General features: G+C 35.0%; 5 protein-coding genes across 5 annotated transcripts in view; 1 reads left to right on the forward strand and 4 right to left on the reverse strand.

Moving 5' to 3' along the window:
* Window positions 1-127: 127 nt before the first annotated feature.
* On the reverse strand, window positions 128-5069 carry LOAG_17523 (chaperonin Hsp-60; the record flags this gene model as incomplete). The annotated part of the gene is made up of 12 exons (XM_020450184.1): window positions 128-150; window positions 320-462; window positions 819-1021; window positions 1104-1332; window positions 1434-1511; window positions 2406-2612; window positions 2898-3008; window positions 3310-3498; window positions 3761-3909; window positions 4203-4332; window positions 4560-4682; window positions 4902-5069. The coding sequence occupies 11 exons, from the start codon at window positions 5067-5069 to the stop codon at window positions 331-333; spliced, it is 1719 nt and encodes a 572-aa protein (XP_020306168.1). The 3' UTR covers window positions 128-150; window positions 320-330.
* A 1314-nt stretch (window positions 5070-6383) lies between these two features.
* On the forward strand, window positions 6384-7932 carry LOAG_17524 (hypothetical protein; the record flags this gene model as incomplete). The annotated part of the gene is made up of 4 exons (XM_020450185.1): window positions 6384-6457; window positions 6700-6742; window positions 7021-7215; window positions 7495-7932. The coding sequence occupies 4 exons, from the start codon at window positions 6384-6386 to the stop codon at window positions 7603-7605; spliced, it is 423 nt and encodes a 140-aa protein (XP_020306169.1). The 3' UTR covers window positions 7606-7932.
* A 457-nt stretch (window positions 7933-8389) lies between these two features.
* Window positions 8390-9813, reverse strand: LOAG_17525 (hypothetical protein; the record flags this gene model as incomplete). The annotated part of the gene is made up of 3 exons (XM_020450186.1): window positions 8390-8925; window positions 9161-9345; window positions 9655-9813. 3 exons carry the CDS (start codon window positions 9811-9813, stop codon window positions 8730-8732), a joined length of 540 nt encoding a protein of 179 aa, XP_020306170.1. The 3' UTR covers window positions 8390-8729.
* A 1568-nt stretch (window positions 9814-11381) lies between these two features.
* On the reverse strand, window positions 11382-11899 carry LOAG_17526 (hypothetical protein; the record flags this gene model as incomplete). Its single annotated transcript, XM_020450187.1, has 3 exons — window positions 11382-11453; window positions 11572-11741; window positions 11851-11899. 3 exons carry the CDS (start codon window positions 11897-11899, stop codon window positions 11382-11384), a joined length of 291 nt encoding a protein of 96 aa, XP_020306171.1.
* A 145-nt stretch (window positions 11900-12044) lies between these two features.
* The window catches only part of LOAG_10423 (hypothetical protein), a gene marked incomplete at its 3' end in the record, with an annotated part of 4237 nt that continues 1619 nt past the window's right edge, over window positions 12045-14662 (reverse strand). Inside the window, exons 4-10 of the mRNA XM_020448160.1 lie at window positions 14255-14418; window positions 13942-14089; window positions 13439-13534; window positions 13223-13306; window positions 12720-12845; window positions 12305-12418; window positions 12045-12155 (exon numbers count right to left, since the gene is read on the reverse strand). Coding sequence (XP_020301671.1) covers window positions 12045-12155; window positions 12305-12418; window positions 12720-12845; window positions 13223-13306; window positions 13439-13534; window positions 13942-14089; window positions 14255-14418 — 843 coding nt within the window. The remainder of the gene's footprint in view (window positions 12156-12304; window positions 12419-12719; window positions 12846-13222; window positions 13307-13438; window positions 13535-13941; window positions 14090-14254; window positions 14419-14662) is intronic.

Here is a 14662-nt window from a genome sequence, read left to right on the forward strand (position 1 = left end):
CGTAATAAAAGACAACAATAGGAAATTAACTAATAAAAAAAAAAAATCGGTATGCATCAAAAACATCATACGGATTTATCCAAATCAACAAAATAACGAAATCGGACACTAATTTTCTGATTTTCAGACTTACATGAGTGAGTTTCTGTTCTGGAAATAAAGATATGAGTACATTTCAGGATTTTGAATGTTCCTGAGAAAATACGTTGGCCAACACTTACGCACTACTGCAACACTCATTGTCCGCTTGTAACAAACAACATATTATAATGTAATAATTAAACATCAAAATGAGAAGTATAACTTGAAAAAACAACACCCGTCCAAAGATCAGTACATTCCTCCCATGCCACCACCCATGCCGCCACCCATTCCAGCAGCTGCCATCTGAGGCTCCTCTTTCGGTATCTCCGTCACTACGCATTCCGTTGTGGCCAACAGTGATGCAACACCAGCCGCGTCCTAAAAATCAACTTCCTTACTGTTAAAATTCAATGATAGAGTCCGGATATCCAGACAATAACTTCGAAAGGATCAAGGAACGAAATATGCTCAGGAAAATTTCCACGCCCCCACATACAGCCATTAAACAGCTGAATGACCATTTCAGAACTAAATCTAATGTTTAATCATTTTTGTATTCATCCTGGGATAAGTTGAAGTTTCGGAAACCTATTCCTCCTTTGACATTTCTTAACTATCGTTGCTGAGAACATTGTTATAAGAATTTCTTAACAAAAGCTGAGATGACGAAAAACCTATGCACCATTTTGCCCTAAAAACAAAAATTGAAATGTATTACAAAGAGAAAAAGTTACCTGCAGAGCAGTTCGAATGACCTTTGTAGGGTCAATAATACCGGCTTTGAACATATCCACAAAAACATCATTCATGGCATCATATCCGAATGGCAATTCATTGCTAGCGAGTACTTTTTCCACAACAGAAGATGGTTCAACACCGGCATTCCTCACAATTGTCATGATCGGTTCCCGTACTGCTTTCTGCACTATTCGGATACCTTAACTGATCGCAGTGAATTTCTTTTATGGAAATGTAAACAGTTTGGTAGTATGGATTAAGTGGAGTACAAAAAAAGAAACCTTTGTCCTGATCAGTATTTTCTCCTTTAATATTTTCGATAGCTTTCATGGCACGAAGGAGTGCAACACCGCCACCTGGTACAATACCTTCTTCAACGGCTGCTCTTGTGGCATTCAAAGCATCTGTAACGCGATCCTTCTTTTCGTTTACCTCTACTTCACTAGCGCCACCTACCTTAAGGACTGCAACACCCTTCGATAGTTTTGCCAGTCGCTCATTCAGTTTTTCCTAAAATGATCCTTTAAAGAAAATTTTCCTCCCTACAACGCAAACAATCATCCCTGCTAAACAATCCGAAAAAAAAAACTTTAGAAATCATTTAAATTTACTTTTTCATATTCAGATGTGCTTTGCTCCAGCTCATCTTCAATCATTGCAATTCGTTTTTCCACATCGTCCGGTTTTCCCTGCAAACGATTCCCAAAATCACGATTGATATAAGGAATCATTTTTTCTAGACGTCTTAACACATGGTAAAAAAAAATCCGAAAACTATTGAAGGAATTGATAATAGTTTGATTTCAAACATGAGAGAAGCTTTTTGGGGATTTTTGTAATTCATTTTATTTGAATTATCTTGATTTGGAAATTCTTATCCACAATACAGCAAAGACAATCTTAAATTCTTTTGGAATCGAAATCTCGATATAATATCTTCCCCGAATGAAACTGAAGGTTTTTATACTCCAACAGAATAAGTAGATTTTGATATCACTGTACTGGCTACGTTGATTTTTTATAAAGCGGAAAAGATTTTATAAAGGGTGGTCTACTCTAATTTTTTTTTATTGAAGGGTGGGTCTACTCAGACTATTTTTATATAAGATAATTTGATTTTACTTCAGTCGGTCATGAGAGAGAGAGAGCGCAGTTTATTCTAAGCAGTAGGGAACGGAAGCTTATTTAAAGCTTTACTTCTTCATACCTTTGATATTATGTTTATTCTCTTTCATTAACATCTCTATATGAAGTGGTAGGATGTAAATTGTTAGGAATTGTTTTGAACTACTAAATATCAGTGTCTGCAGACCGTTGGACTGATTTGCAGTTTTAACTTAATTTTGAAGTCTCGAACATTTTGTATATTAAGCTAATGGCTTCAGTTATTCAGTGCAGTCCGTGTTTCACTGCCAGCATTGCTTTATACTAACAAATGTTCACAGAAATCCGCAATCCTATTTATATACAATCCCTTTAATTATCTCTGCCTTCAAACCGTCTCACCAGATGACTGGGATTTCAGTCATCTCACTTTCTAAATGATAGGAGACACATTCAAAGTCTAGCAATATCTACTTTACCTTGCCACGCAAGATGAGCGTATCGTCTTTTGTGATAGAAACTTCTTCAGCTTCACCAAGATCACTGATTTGTACATCTTCAATTTTCAGCAAATTAGCGTCGTCTCCAAATACTGTCCCACCTGTGGCCACCGCCATATCTTTCAGTGTATTTTTCCTGTTATCTCCAAAACCGGGTGCTTTCACAGCCGCCACTTGGAGACCAACCTGGAATATATAAAATAAACCAATACTGTTCACATAGAATGGATTAGTCCCTTTGCACATATCTGTTTACTGAAAACTGAACATTTTAGTGATGTTTGATGATTGGGTATCTAGTCAAAATGCCAGTCAGTCGCTACTTCTATTAGGAATTTGGAAGAAAACTTCCGAAAACCGTAAACAGTCGGTCCAACCGCACAATTACATTTTGTATTCAATAACGGAAACAGGAACTTCAAGTTTCTACTCCCTTTTTGTTTATGAGGCGTCATGAATTCGAAATATTACCTTTAACCTATTAAGCACAAGGGTAGTAAGTGCTTCGCCATCTACATCCTCCGCGATAATCACAATTGGTTTCCTGTATTTGTTCGCCAGTTCAAGAGCTGGTACGATATCCTAAAACGAACGCACAAAAATCGGCACCTACAAGTTGGGAAACTAATGACTAAACATGTCACTATACAGTTGTACAGATAAAATAATGTAAAGTGTAAAACGACCATGACTAGGTAACAACGGTTTTCTGCAAGAACTTGCTAGCGAAGCCAATATGCTGTTCTTTTATTTCAGGCTCCACAGAATCCAAAATGGTTGAGGAACTATCATAATGATCAGGAAAATATCGCAAACTTAAGTACATTCGTTTGTCACAGTCGCTTGCAAATTAATGTTACACATAGACTGTCTCCATATTTACCTGCACTTGACTGATTTTCTTTTCTGAAAACAAAAGAAGGCATTTCTCGAATTCCACTTTGGCTCCCTTTGTAGTGTTGATGAAGTAAGGAGAAATGTATCCACGATCAAATTTCATCCCTTCGATTGTTTCCAATTCATCATGCAGTGTTTTGCCATCTTTCACCGTGATCACACCCTTATTCCCGACCTGAAACTTGTAATTGTTGATTACAGGCTTCCTCCTACGTTAATAACTTTCGGCATATACAGGCAAAAAGAGTGGCGAAGCAGTTGAACACTGCAGAATCATTTGTTTTGTTACCGGATAGCACTTTAAAACAGTGTACTGATGGCATGGCCTAGGTATGTTTCCACAGTACAGAATGTTTTAGAAATATTGAAGATGGATGTCCTTATTGTATAAAATAGATTTTAAAAAATAAGTAGTCAAGTAAAACGCAAAAAAATGCCTTTTTCATCGCTTCCGATATTAGTTTCCCTACAGTGGAATCACCATTTGCTGAGATTGTTGCTACTTGCGCAATTTCTTCCGGGGTTGTCACATCTTTGCTCATTTTCTTCAATTCAGTAACCAAAAGTTCCACAGCATTCATTACTCCTGTATAATAGCGAGACATATCCAAATAAAGTCTAATCACAAAACTTGGTCAATATATAAAATGATTCGGTATCTCAAGACAGGAAGCGAAATGATTTCTTTTGCAAAAAAGATATCCTGAGGAATACTTATTTAAATCTTCGCTACATTAAGATGACTGGAAATTCTTTTCTTCAATTCAGAAGAAATTAGGCGAGAACAGCTATATTTGAAAGTACAAAGTTGAATACGAATATCTTGAGGGTAAAGCAGATGTTAACTGTCAATGTTCCCTTAGAAAAATCTAATTCTACCTCTTCGAACTTCCACCGGGTTAGCTCCTTTGCTGATATTCTCGAAACCTTCTTTTGCAATTGCTCGCGCTAGAACTGTAGCACATGTGGTACCATCGCCAGCTTCTTCATTGGTTTTGTTTGCTACATCCTGAGAATAAACATCACTAACGAGTAACGAAGACAGCCCACAAAGTCCGCTCATCCAGTGATAGAGATAAGTGATAAAAATTGCATCAGGAAACAAAGTCTTGTTAATTGCTTATTTGAATTTAATCCACTCACTTTTTGCTACTAACCATTAAAACCCCCTGGCTTAATCGCCTATTACATGGCAAGGCTTAGTGATACCAATTTCGTGAATGCGTTTTTGCTTACCTGCACCAATTTCGCTCCCACATTCTTATATTTATCTTTGAAATCGATTGCTTTCGCCACAGTAACACCATCCTTTGTGATTTTCGGACTTCCCCACGACTGCTCAATTATGACATTCCTTCCCTGGAACACTGACATATAAGACTGATGACACTATGTGAAAGCTTTGCATACGAATATCTATACGAAAAAACCTGAAAATTTTTACGAACTTGCCATGACTGTTTAACAAATTTAGCATCAAATTCCAACTCCCTTTAGCAATCACAATTTTATCATAAATTCTAACATAGTTCAAAAGTTAACAAGAACCGGGAAAATATATCAAAAACACCCAACAACCTTTGGTCCCATAGTGACCGCAACTGCATCAGCTAATGTATCCACTCCATACAACATTGAAACGCGCCCGTCCGCACCAAATTTCACATCCTTGGCGTAATGTCTTAGACCTGATCGCACTGTACGTGAAACAAGCCGTGCCATCGATTGTCCACTGATACGGAACATTTTCGTTTCAACTCTGGATTAACAAGCCTAAAATTTAACCATTGAATAAAATCGTATATAAACAAAGCACGATCTAAAAAATTATCACGACGGTAGTGTTAGCTCTTGAAATCCGATCAACCTGCTCCAAAAGTCCATTATCCGGCGAGTACTTCAAGGCTAATCTAGAAAGCCTACTACAGAAAACCTACTATACAAAGCCTACCATAGAAAGCCTATTATATACATAGTGCACGCTCGGAAAGCTTACTAAATAATGGTAATTTGCCCGTAGTGGTAGAAAATATCCCTTAAACTGTCCTCCATCCCAGTTTTCAAATATATATATCTTAAGTAACAATAAAGAGAACACAATAGACAGATCAGATCAAAAATCCGTTTCCTGTTCTTCAAATAAAAACTTCTGCTAACAGTTATATTCCATCTCAAGTGATGCTCTTCACAGTCATCTTTGTATGATACATGCCAACTTTGTCTAAAGCTTAATGATTTTTCAATCTCAAAATAAGTTGTCTAAAAAATAACCACCACTTGGGAGTGTACCTCCGACGTATACGATAAAAACCTTCGGCCTACTCGTAAAATCTAAAACAATTCCCAGTCGAATCTCGTGGTAGCAAAAGATTAGAAATGAGGAAAGCAGGTGACTGCAAAGGTGGGAAGTGATACCTGCTTGAATGGTACCTTCTGGGTAAGAGATGCAAGGGGAAGTGGAAAAAGATTAGAAATGATTACAAAAGATTAGAAATGAGGAAAGCAGGTGACTTGCAAAGATGGGAAGTGATACCTGCTTGAATGGTACCTTCTGGGTAAGAGGTGCAAGGGGAAATAGTGTTGAATCGAATGGCCTTTCAGATAATCAGCAAAAATGGCCAAAAGAACATACAGTCCAGAGCATTACAAGAGAACGGTGCCAATTTTAGGTTATATCTTAACAGTTGCACGCAGTAACATTGGGAAGGGATGGTTTGCTGAAGTCGACGCGCAGCGTAGAATGTTCTGGAAGGTGAAGATGGACGAGCCGTCTTTCTTTTGCAGACTGTACTCTCTCACCGTTTGCTTTCTTTTCCTTCCTCCTTTTCTTTTTCTCGCTATCTCTACTTCTCCTATGCGTAATTTACACTTCAGGTTCTCCTATCCTCACACATACAGACACATACACATTCCGTTTGTTCGGGAGCCTTCTGGAATGTTCCAGTGGTGCACCACCTCTTTTTGTAAAGTCTGTCTTCCATGTCTGTACGTTTGTCTTCAGTTCCTAATGGATTGAGGAGACTGTTACATTGGATATTTGGGGAGATGTGAGGGCTATACATGTGTTTAAACTGGGTTTACGATGAGAAAATTTCTGAACGCGTGATCCGGCGTGCTGATCCGTGTGCTTTCACGTATTTAACGTCTTCCGTATTCGTTTGTTCTTGCACTTGTTAGAAAAGGTGGTGGACAATTACGTAATCTTTCTAAGTTAACCTGTTGAATGGACTGGACATTCCTTTCCTTCTTCATTATGCTTAGACGTCAAGCAAAAGATTGGTAACTCGCCGACTTGTTGAACGTAAAGTAGATTTTAATTGCCTGTATATAGTAATTCGTGTCAGTGTCTACCATTAATTGTTATTACTGTTTGCAGAAAAGAGGACTTAATGGCATCGATGTCAGTAGCAAGGAAAGCTGTAAGTTTTTTTTTGCTTGATGCAAAATTGATCATTAAGTTACTAAACTATATCAATGCAAAATAAAGTTGAACGTTAAATGTATTTTAAATAATATTGCCGTTTTTTACAACACAGAAAAGGTATCATCCCTCAGGTAGCAATTCTTACTTTACGAAAAATGTTATCACGGATTCGTTATAGAAACGGAACTGGCGAGGGGAAGGAGGCTCCAAAATTATGCAAGAGTTAATAAACTGTCCACGCTGAATTCCGTTTCTTGAGAGACGTACTTTCAGCTTGGTGACTTGATAAAAGCATTCAAGCCATTAGCAGATAGAGTATTGGTGGAGCGGTTTGCAGCAGAGACGAAAACCAAAGGTGGTATTATGATTCCGGATAAAGCTCAGGGAAAAGTATTGGAAGCAACGGTACTTTCTACTGGACCAGGTGGACGCGATAGTAAGGGAAATTTGATCCCAATGACTGTTCGGGTAATAGGTTTTCCACTATTTATTTTCAGAAAATTAAGCTTGAAGAGAATTCATCACATGAAGATGTTATGTTACCCTAATATTTATATTCAGTTTACTAGATTAAAAATGGTTCCTGCTTGTTTTAAATGCAGCAGATAGCATAGTTGAGAGAGCCAGGTAAATCTTTCCTCATCGGAAGATTCGATCGAGATTAGTCGTTCACTAATTGTTTGCAGCTAATGTGCATTACTATGCCTTATTTAGAATTTTATGATGCAAAATGCAGTTCCGTTGTAGGCAGGCGACCATGTTTTGCTTCCTGAATACGGCGGCACAAAAGTTGTTGTTGACGAGAAAGAGTACCACATATTTCGAGAAGCAGATATTCTTGGAAAATTCGACCAATAAATATTGACATGGGTTTTAAATATGCGATTGATATGTTCTTTTTGTATTTCTAACGAGTCGCCATACTTCTCCCGTAAAATGAACTCATTTCAACTGTAAATACGATATTAAGTAGGGAATTTTTTGAATCAGGATCTTAAATACTCCTCTTAATGCTTGTGCTGGGATTCAGGATATCTCTACAGTAGGAAATCATTAGAGAGATGGGATTCGACGGTCTACTCGGGTGGTTTGTGTTCCTGTAGTCCATGTTTATGTAGCTCTATGTTACTTCATTACAGTTGCTTTTGTTAAATCCATTTCCGAATAAAAAATTAACTACTGGTATTATCTTACAGTTGCTAAAATTGATATCGCAATTTTTGAAATGTTACTCAAACATAGTCACACCGTTTGAATAAATTATAAGGTCTAGGGAAATAATATGCCATCAATATGTGGATGACTGATAAGCAACCTTGAATGAGTTTGGTTGAAGATATCGTTACATCGCTGTTTCATTTGTTCAGAGGATGTGTACTATTAAAATCTAGCTGCGGGAAATCTAGGGTCAGGAACTTCTGGAATCACGGTACAGGTACAGCATCCTGAGACGTCAAAAGTGAAACTTTCAAGGACAGCCGTGCTAACAACATTTTTATCGCCGATAGCCAGTGGGAATTCGAAATTCCTGGAAGGAAAGTGGGAAGTGTTTCCCGGGCATTTCCACCCAGAAACTGTTACAAGTACACACGACCACTACATACAATCATAACGGATAGTAATAAATTACTGTACATGGACACAAATGTTTATACACGGATGCAAAAATCTAGTTTCTACTGAACAGCAGAACCGTTTCCTACTGAACAATATAACGGAAGTTTATCGAACATGATAAACCACCCCAGAACCGGCTTTACTCGAATAAATGACCTATTTTATCTAATTAGCTCACTTTTGCAACATTACTCGTACAAAGGCTATTTGACTTAGAACAACTGTTCGCAAAGCAAAAATGTGCCTCGGCTACCGAAGTGGCAGATAACATGTCCGTGAATTTTGTGAGGACGGTAATATAACCGTTGTAATAAGTTTTGAGATGGTAAAGAACGGAAACTGCTTACATTTGGAATATGCAGATATTAAAACTGCTCGAATGGATCACCGTTTGTGGCCGGTGGTTTGGGAATGAAAGCAATGGTATGTTTTCCTTTGGCAACTATTCGATTATCGCCTTTTCTGCGAAATTCAGCTTCCGTGAAAGCAATATTCCGACCAATTTTCAACACTTTTCCTTCAATCTCGACCGTTTCACCAAGTTTCACCGGTAACAAGTAACTGAAAAAGGAAGCATGCATCAGTGATAATATAGGTTCATCACATTTCGAAATACTGTCACCAACTCGACAGATCTTGAAATAAAACTGGTGAGGCTTTCGCCTGCATAACAAAGTCCAACAAAACACTGGTAAGCAACAAACCTCGCGTAACTGTCCACTAACATTTATGTCTTAACGTCCATTGGTTGATGTAATAAGGGGAAATCTGAAGCATTTTATGAAAGTGAAACTACCTGACAGCAAGTTCGACAGAAACCATAACTTTGTCTCGTACAGTCATTCCAACTGCACGCGCAGTTATCATATCCACCAGTGCTGCAGTTTGACCCCCATGTAAGGTCTTCTTACTGTTAATGTGCTCCTCCTCCACCACCATCTCCACGACAATTCGATCAGCTGACGCTGATACTGCTCGTATCTGTAATTCACTTACCATCACGTGTCATCATCCATCTAATTACTCATTAGTAATTACTATAAATCAATGAATTAAGATGATAATTAGTCTATTCAGTAACTAAGAATAGTGAATTGTATTTTGTCCCCATTTTCTTACAATTATTTCTCAGTTTAATTTGACTTATATCGTACTGAGGCCTAATATACCACACTTTTTTTTATACGACTACTGAAATAACAGAGAGAAGAGAAGAATATCTGTGATACTATCACCAACAAATCGATATATCAGACTGAGCTTTTATCAGCAAAAAAAAAAAAAACTAACTTTACGAGCAACCCGATTAAAATCGCTAGCACAACGAATATTACTGATGGTTTTATTCAGATAATCCAAGTAATCATTCCCATCTGAAGTAACCGCTGCACTGTTACCGTAACCATCAGTGCCCATCACATCAACAGTTCGTTCCTGTACACATTCCATTTATGTCAAACGAATAGAGCTATCGACAGTATCTCATTTTCCTTCTCCATTCTTCTGTAGGTCACATTCACTTAACCAACTACCTGACTTTTACTACCTAACCCCAAATTATTTCTTCCATTTCCCTTACCAGTCGAATTCCCGACGGACAACCTCATAAGTGCGGGCCACATTTCACTATAACACTCAACTACACTATTGGCACGGCCTGAAGTTAGATACGAATCGATTGAGATTGGTGCTTAAAATTCTTTCCAATTTGGGTGACACTTTCAGCTATATATTTATTCTATTTATTTCAAAAACATAGAGAGATTCTGTTTGTCATCTTTATGTCACCTACTTGTCACATCTCAGAGAAGGGTTAAGGATATCAAAAAAAATTGAAGAGAATATCTCAAAAAGACGAATATCTCTTTTACAGATCGAATCGACTAAAACACAAGTTAGAATATGGGGCATCTAATGGGAAGGCGATAATCGTTAAAAGAGGATATAATGAAAAAAAAAAGAACAGAATGAGAGAGGAGACCGGTCATTGTAATGTTGATTTATTACATTATAAAGAACAGTGTTCGTGGATAATTAAGGTCATTTGCTTTAATTAGATTTTCTAAACACTTTTATATAAATCAGTGGTACCATGAAAATTCACTTATTTACACATTTACTGAATTACTAAAATCAAAATATTTGTGTCTTTTCTTAACAATTTAACATCCTAAAATGTTAACCTTATCAATTTGTCTTTCGTCATTATCATATATTAACACTAATAACAGTTAATGTTTCTGAACAGCAATTTTATTAAACATTTGAGAATTTTGGAATTTTTTATTCCGGATGTTTTCGCATTTGATATTTTTTAGAATTCTCTAATAAACTGAGAAATCGTTTAACTTATCTGATAACGTTAATTTGGTGATTGTTTACGAATTCTGATGAATCGTTACAGCCAATACAATCATATTTGACTGATTGTCTTGACTTGATTCAAATCCAGAAACATCCAGAATAATTCCTATATAACTGGAACAGAAAGACTTTTTAATTTAATTACAAGAAATTAACAATCATAAAACAAGTATATATACATACATTTATTTCTTGTTAAACAAATCCATAATATCATACAAAAGTTATATGTGGCCGACAAAAAATGTGTGTAAAATTGGTCGAAATTGTTAAATTACGCAATTAGAATGGTTTAGAAAATTAAACACACAGTTACCTGTTTAGGTCAAGCTTTGCACTTGGCCCGTTACTTGGCCCCTTTTTACTATCTCAGTCCATTTCTAGCAAAGAAACCTTACTAATACAGAAAGTTTTTTTTATCCCTTGCTTCCTTCCCATCCAACATTTTAACTTATTCAATAAAAACCGAACTATTAATTTGCTTTAAGCAAAAACAAGACAAAATTGTCAGTATCATCTGACAATCTTCACAATCCTCAATATGAGATATTTTCAGCAAATTTTTGTCACTTTTAAAGAATTAGACAAGATGAACATCAAATGGTCAAATGGTCAAGATGAACATCAAATGGTCAAATGATCTAGATGGTCATTCAGAAATCATCCTCGCTGCTAAGGTCCAACTTCATAGCATTTTCATTGTTCCGTTCCGATCTTGATTTATCCTAAGAAAAATTTCTTCAATTTTCTTGAAAATGATAACTTTTAGTTAAAAAGAATTCAAAGAAAAGAAGCAAAATTGGATGATAAAACGATGAACGAATAAAAATCTGAAAAGAGAACCAGCTTATTACGGTACGGAATGGTATCACCATCATCATCAGCATCATCATCATCCGCATAAAAAACATCATTTTCCTGATCGTTCTCCTCCTCATCATCATCATCATCATCATCATCGTTATCATCATCGCTGATTCCTGCTCCAATCATATTACCAAATACTTTTGATCCTTAAAAGGAAACGGAATGAAAATAATAGCAAAGTGACACATGTCATTTTGAATATTTCTTGAACAAATGAGGAATTCAGATTAGCATGAAATTATATGCTTTAAAGACCTTTGACCCTTGGTTTCGTTGAATTTATTTCTTCATCTAATCCAGCCATCCTGAAAGATTTCATTCATTTATACTTGTCAATCTTCAATGACAATTTCATTTTATCGATCTTAGTAAAATTATAAAATCATTTGAAATATTTTCGTCATCCAACTTTTCACAATAAATTTGATGAATTTAATAACAAAAATATCTTACTGTGCTTCACGAAGTATCAATTCTTGTGCACGCATACGCTCAACCATATTGCGCATATTCTGTTCAGCATCTGCATTACGTTGCTGTTCTGCGTGATCAAATTCATTCTAAGGTAATTTTCATTTAATAATAATTTTCTTTTTTTTTCTATGATAAAAAAAGAAAAGTGAAAAGCTTTTAATTATTCGTTTTTTTTTTTTTATTAGAGAAAAATATTGAAAATAAAATTGTTTTTTTTTTAAACTATCAAACATACCTGTAATCCTTGTAAAAATGCTACATTTCTAAACTTCAATACATATATGGCATATAATTGTTTTAATTTCATTTCATATTTTTCATATTCATCCATACATTGAGGACGAAATGACTGCAATGTAATCCTTTTTATATTTTTAAATTTAATTATATGAAAAGTAATTATAATTAAAATTTAAAATTTAATTTGAATAAATGAATAAAATTCATTCATCCTAAATAATTTTCTTGGTTCAAAAACAAAACCACATACACTGACTGTATTAGTTTGGGTCGTTTTTTTTATTTCTCAACTGTAATCATTCTTAGTTTTGATAAGATTAATGAGGCAATGATTTCAAATTAATACTCAATCTATTCGTTGTTGATTATCGAATTTGTGGAGTAGAAATATGAAAGTAAAATTTGAATACCTGTAATTTAGCCAAGCGTTTTTGCTGTTGATCATATTCCTTTTTTCGACGTTCAATTTTAGCGTCCAATGCCGCCTCATCAGAACTAACATTTTGCAAATTGTGATTTATTACGGATAATTCTTCCTTAATTAAGCAAACTTTTCAGTCTAAATTAATGATTATTTCCAATATATTTTCATTTCAGCTTATTTACAGCCAAATGTAACCTTTAACCATTCATTAATAAGAAATAGTTCCATCTCTTCTTTTGCTCATTTACGTGTTTACGTGTGACTGTCACAATGATATGACAAGTTTATATTTTAGAGGAGAGACGATGAAAGAATAAGATGCGAAGCAATCAAATCTTGAAGGTGAAAGATGCGAATGTAAAAGTAGAAATTTGTGAAGACAATAATTTTTACGTTTTCTTCGATAATTATTTGTTTAGTATCTTGAGAAAATCAAGGATGCATAGATAAGAAGTTTCATATAATTTCAAATGATAATTGATAAGGTACCTGTATAATCTGAACAGCTTGTAGAATGGCTTTTTCACCATCTGATAAATTAAAGGAGAATGATAACGCCTTGTTTCGCTCATTCTGAAAGTTTCCTTTAAAATTTTTTTTAAAAAATAAATTCGCTTTACATTTCAATATATCCTCCTTTCGTTGTTCATCACCATTAGTTTACTTCCGGAATATAAGCCTTTTTATTGATAAATCAAGTTTTACCCTTGCAATGACCTCTTTTCCCAAAAGGTCATACAGGGTTGCGCCATGGTTTGCAATTTGTAATGCTAATTGTCGACATTTCTGTAATTCCTCTCCCTAAAACTACCTTCTTACTTTTCCGGTATTACATTTATCAATTAATCAACAACGGGAAATTTATCACATTTACAACTACAAATATGCAAAATGCTTTAGAAGAACACACACGTGACTTTACCCATTACACTTTAAAAAAAAAAATTGTCACATATAAATGTGACAAAGTTCCGTGAGAAAGGACAATATAAAGAATCATAAATGAATATATTGTAATGTACTAATGTATAGTAATGTACTAATTAGTATGTATCATGTTGGGTCGTGATAAGATCATAATCATCCAAATTCTCATCTGTATGAGTGGGGCGCTATCATTGCATAGAAATATATATATATGTTCAGCAATGTACTCAAACATCCCTATTACTATGTACGTTAAACAAACTTTATCAATCTTTGCTAACAAGGAATGCTTTAGCCGCTAACAAAAGGCTAACGAAGGCGCTAATCCGTGTAATCGTAAAACCATTCTTTGATAGATATAAACTCAGCAGACATTCATTCTTTCTTTTATTCTCCAGATTTTTCTCTTCGAAATTCATTTTGTGATGCCTTTAAATTGACTTCATGCATTAATTTGTGTTTTGTAATTGTTAACGGTTGTGGTACCCTAACATTATTTCGTTTACCTAATGGTTTAATTACTCAAGTTTGATTTGGCAATAACGAGAAATTTGCAACTCTGTATCACGTTGGGCATGATACTTTCAAAAATACAATAATTTTCCATCATTACAATTGTAAAATAAACTTATTTTGCCAAGCATAATATTTCTCATCGAATTAATTGTCGCATTTTGATCTAAACCATTTGGATGACGAGTTATTTCATATAAGTTTCGCACAACTACAGCAATCTCTTGAACTGCATGTCCATCTGCCTTCAATTATAATTTAATTAATTTAATTATCATCTTTTTTAATTAAAAATTAGGCTTAAAAATTCCTTACATTTCAAAAATTTTTAATTTTACAAAGAAAAACAAAATATTGCTTTTATCATTTAATTTATTGTTAAAAAAGGTCTAAGATAGTATAGCCAAAATAGCATATTCCATTAGACGGAATGATTAGCCTGGCTACATACCTCAACAATCTTCAGCTATAATATCTTAATCAAAATTT

This window comes from Loa loa (genome assembly GCF_000183805.2).
Source record: "Loa loa unplaced genomic scaffold supercont3.87, whole genome shotgun sequence".
Classification (NCBI taxonomy): domain Eukaryota; kingdom Metazoa; phylum Nematoda; class Chromadorea; order Rhabditida; family Onchocercidae; genus Loa; species Loa loa.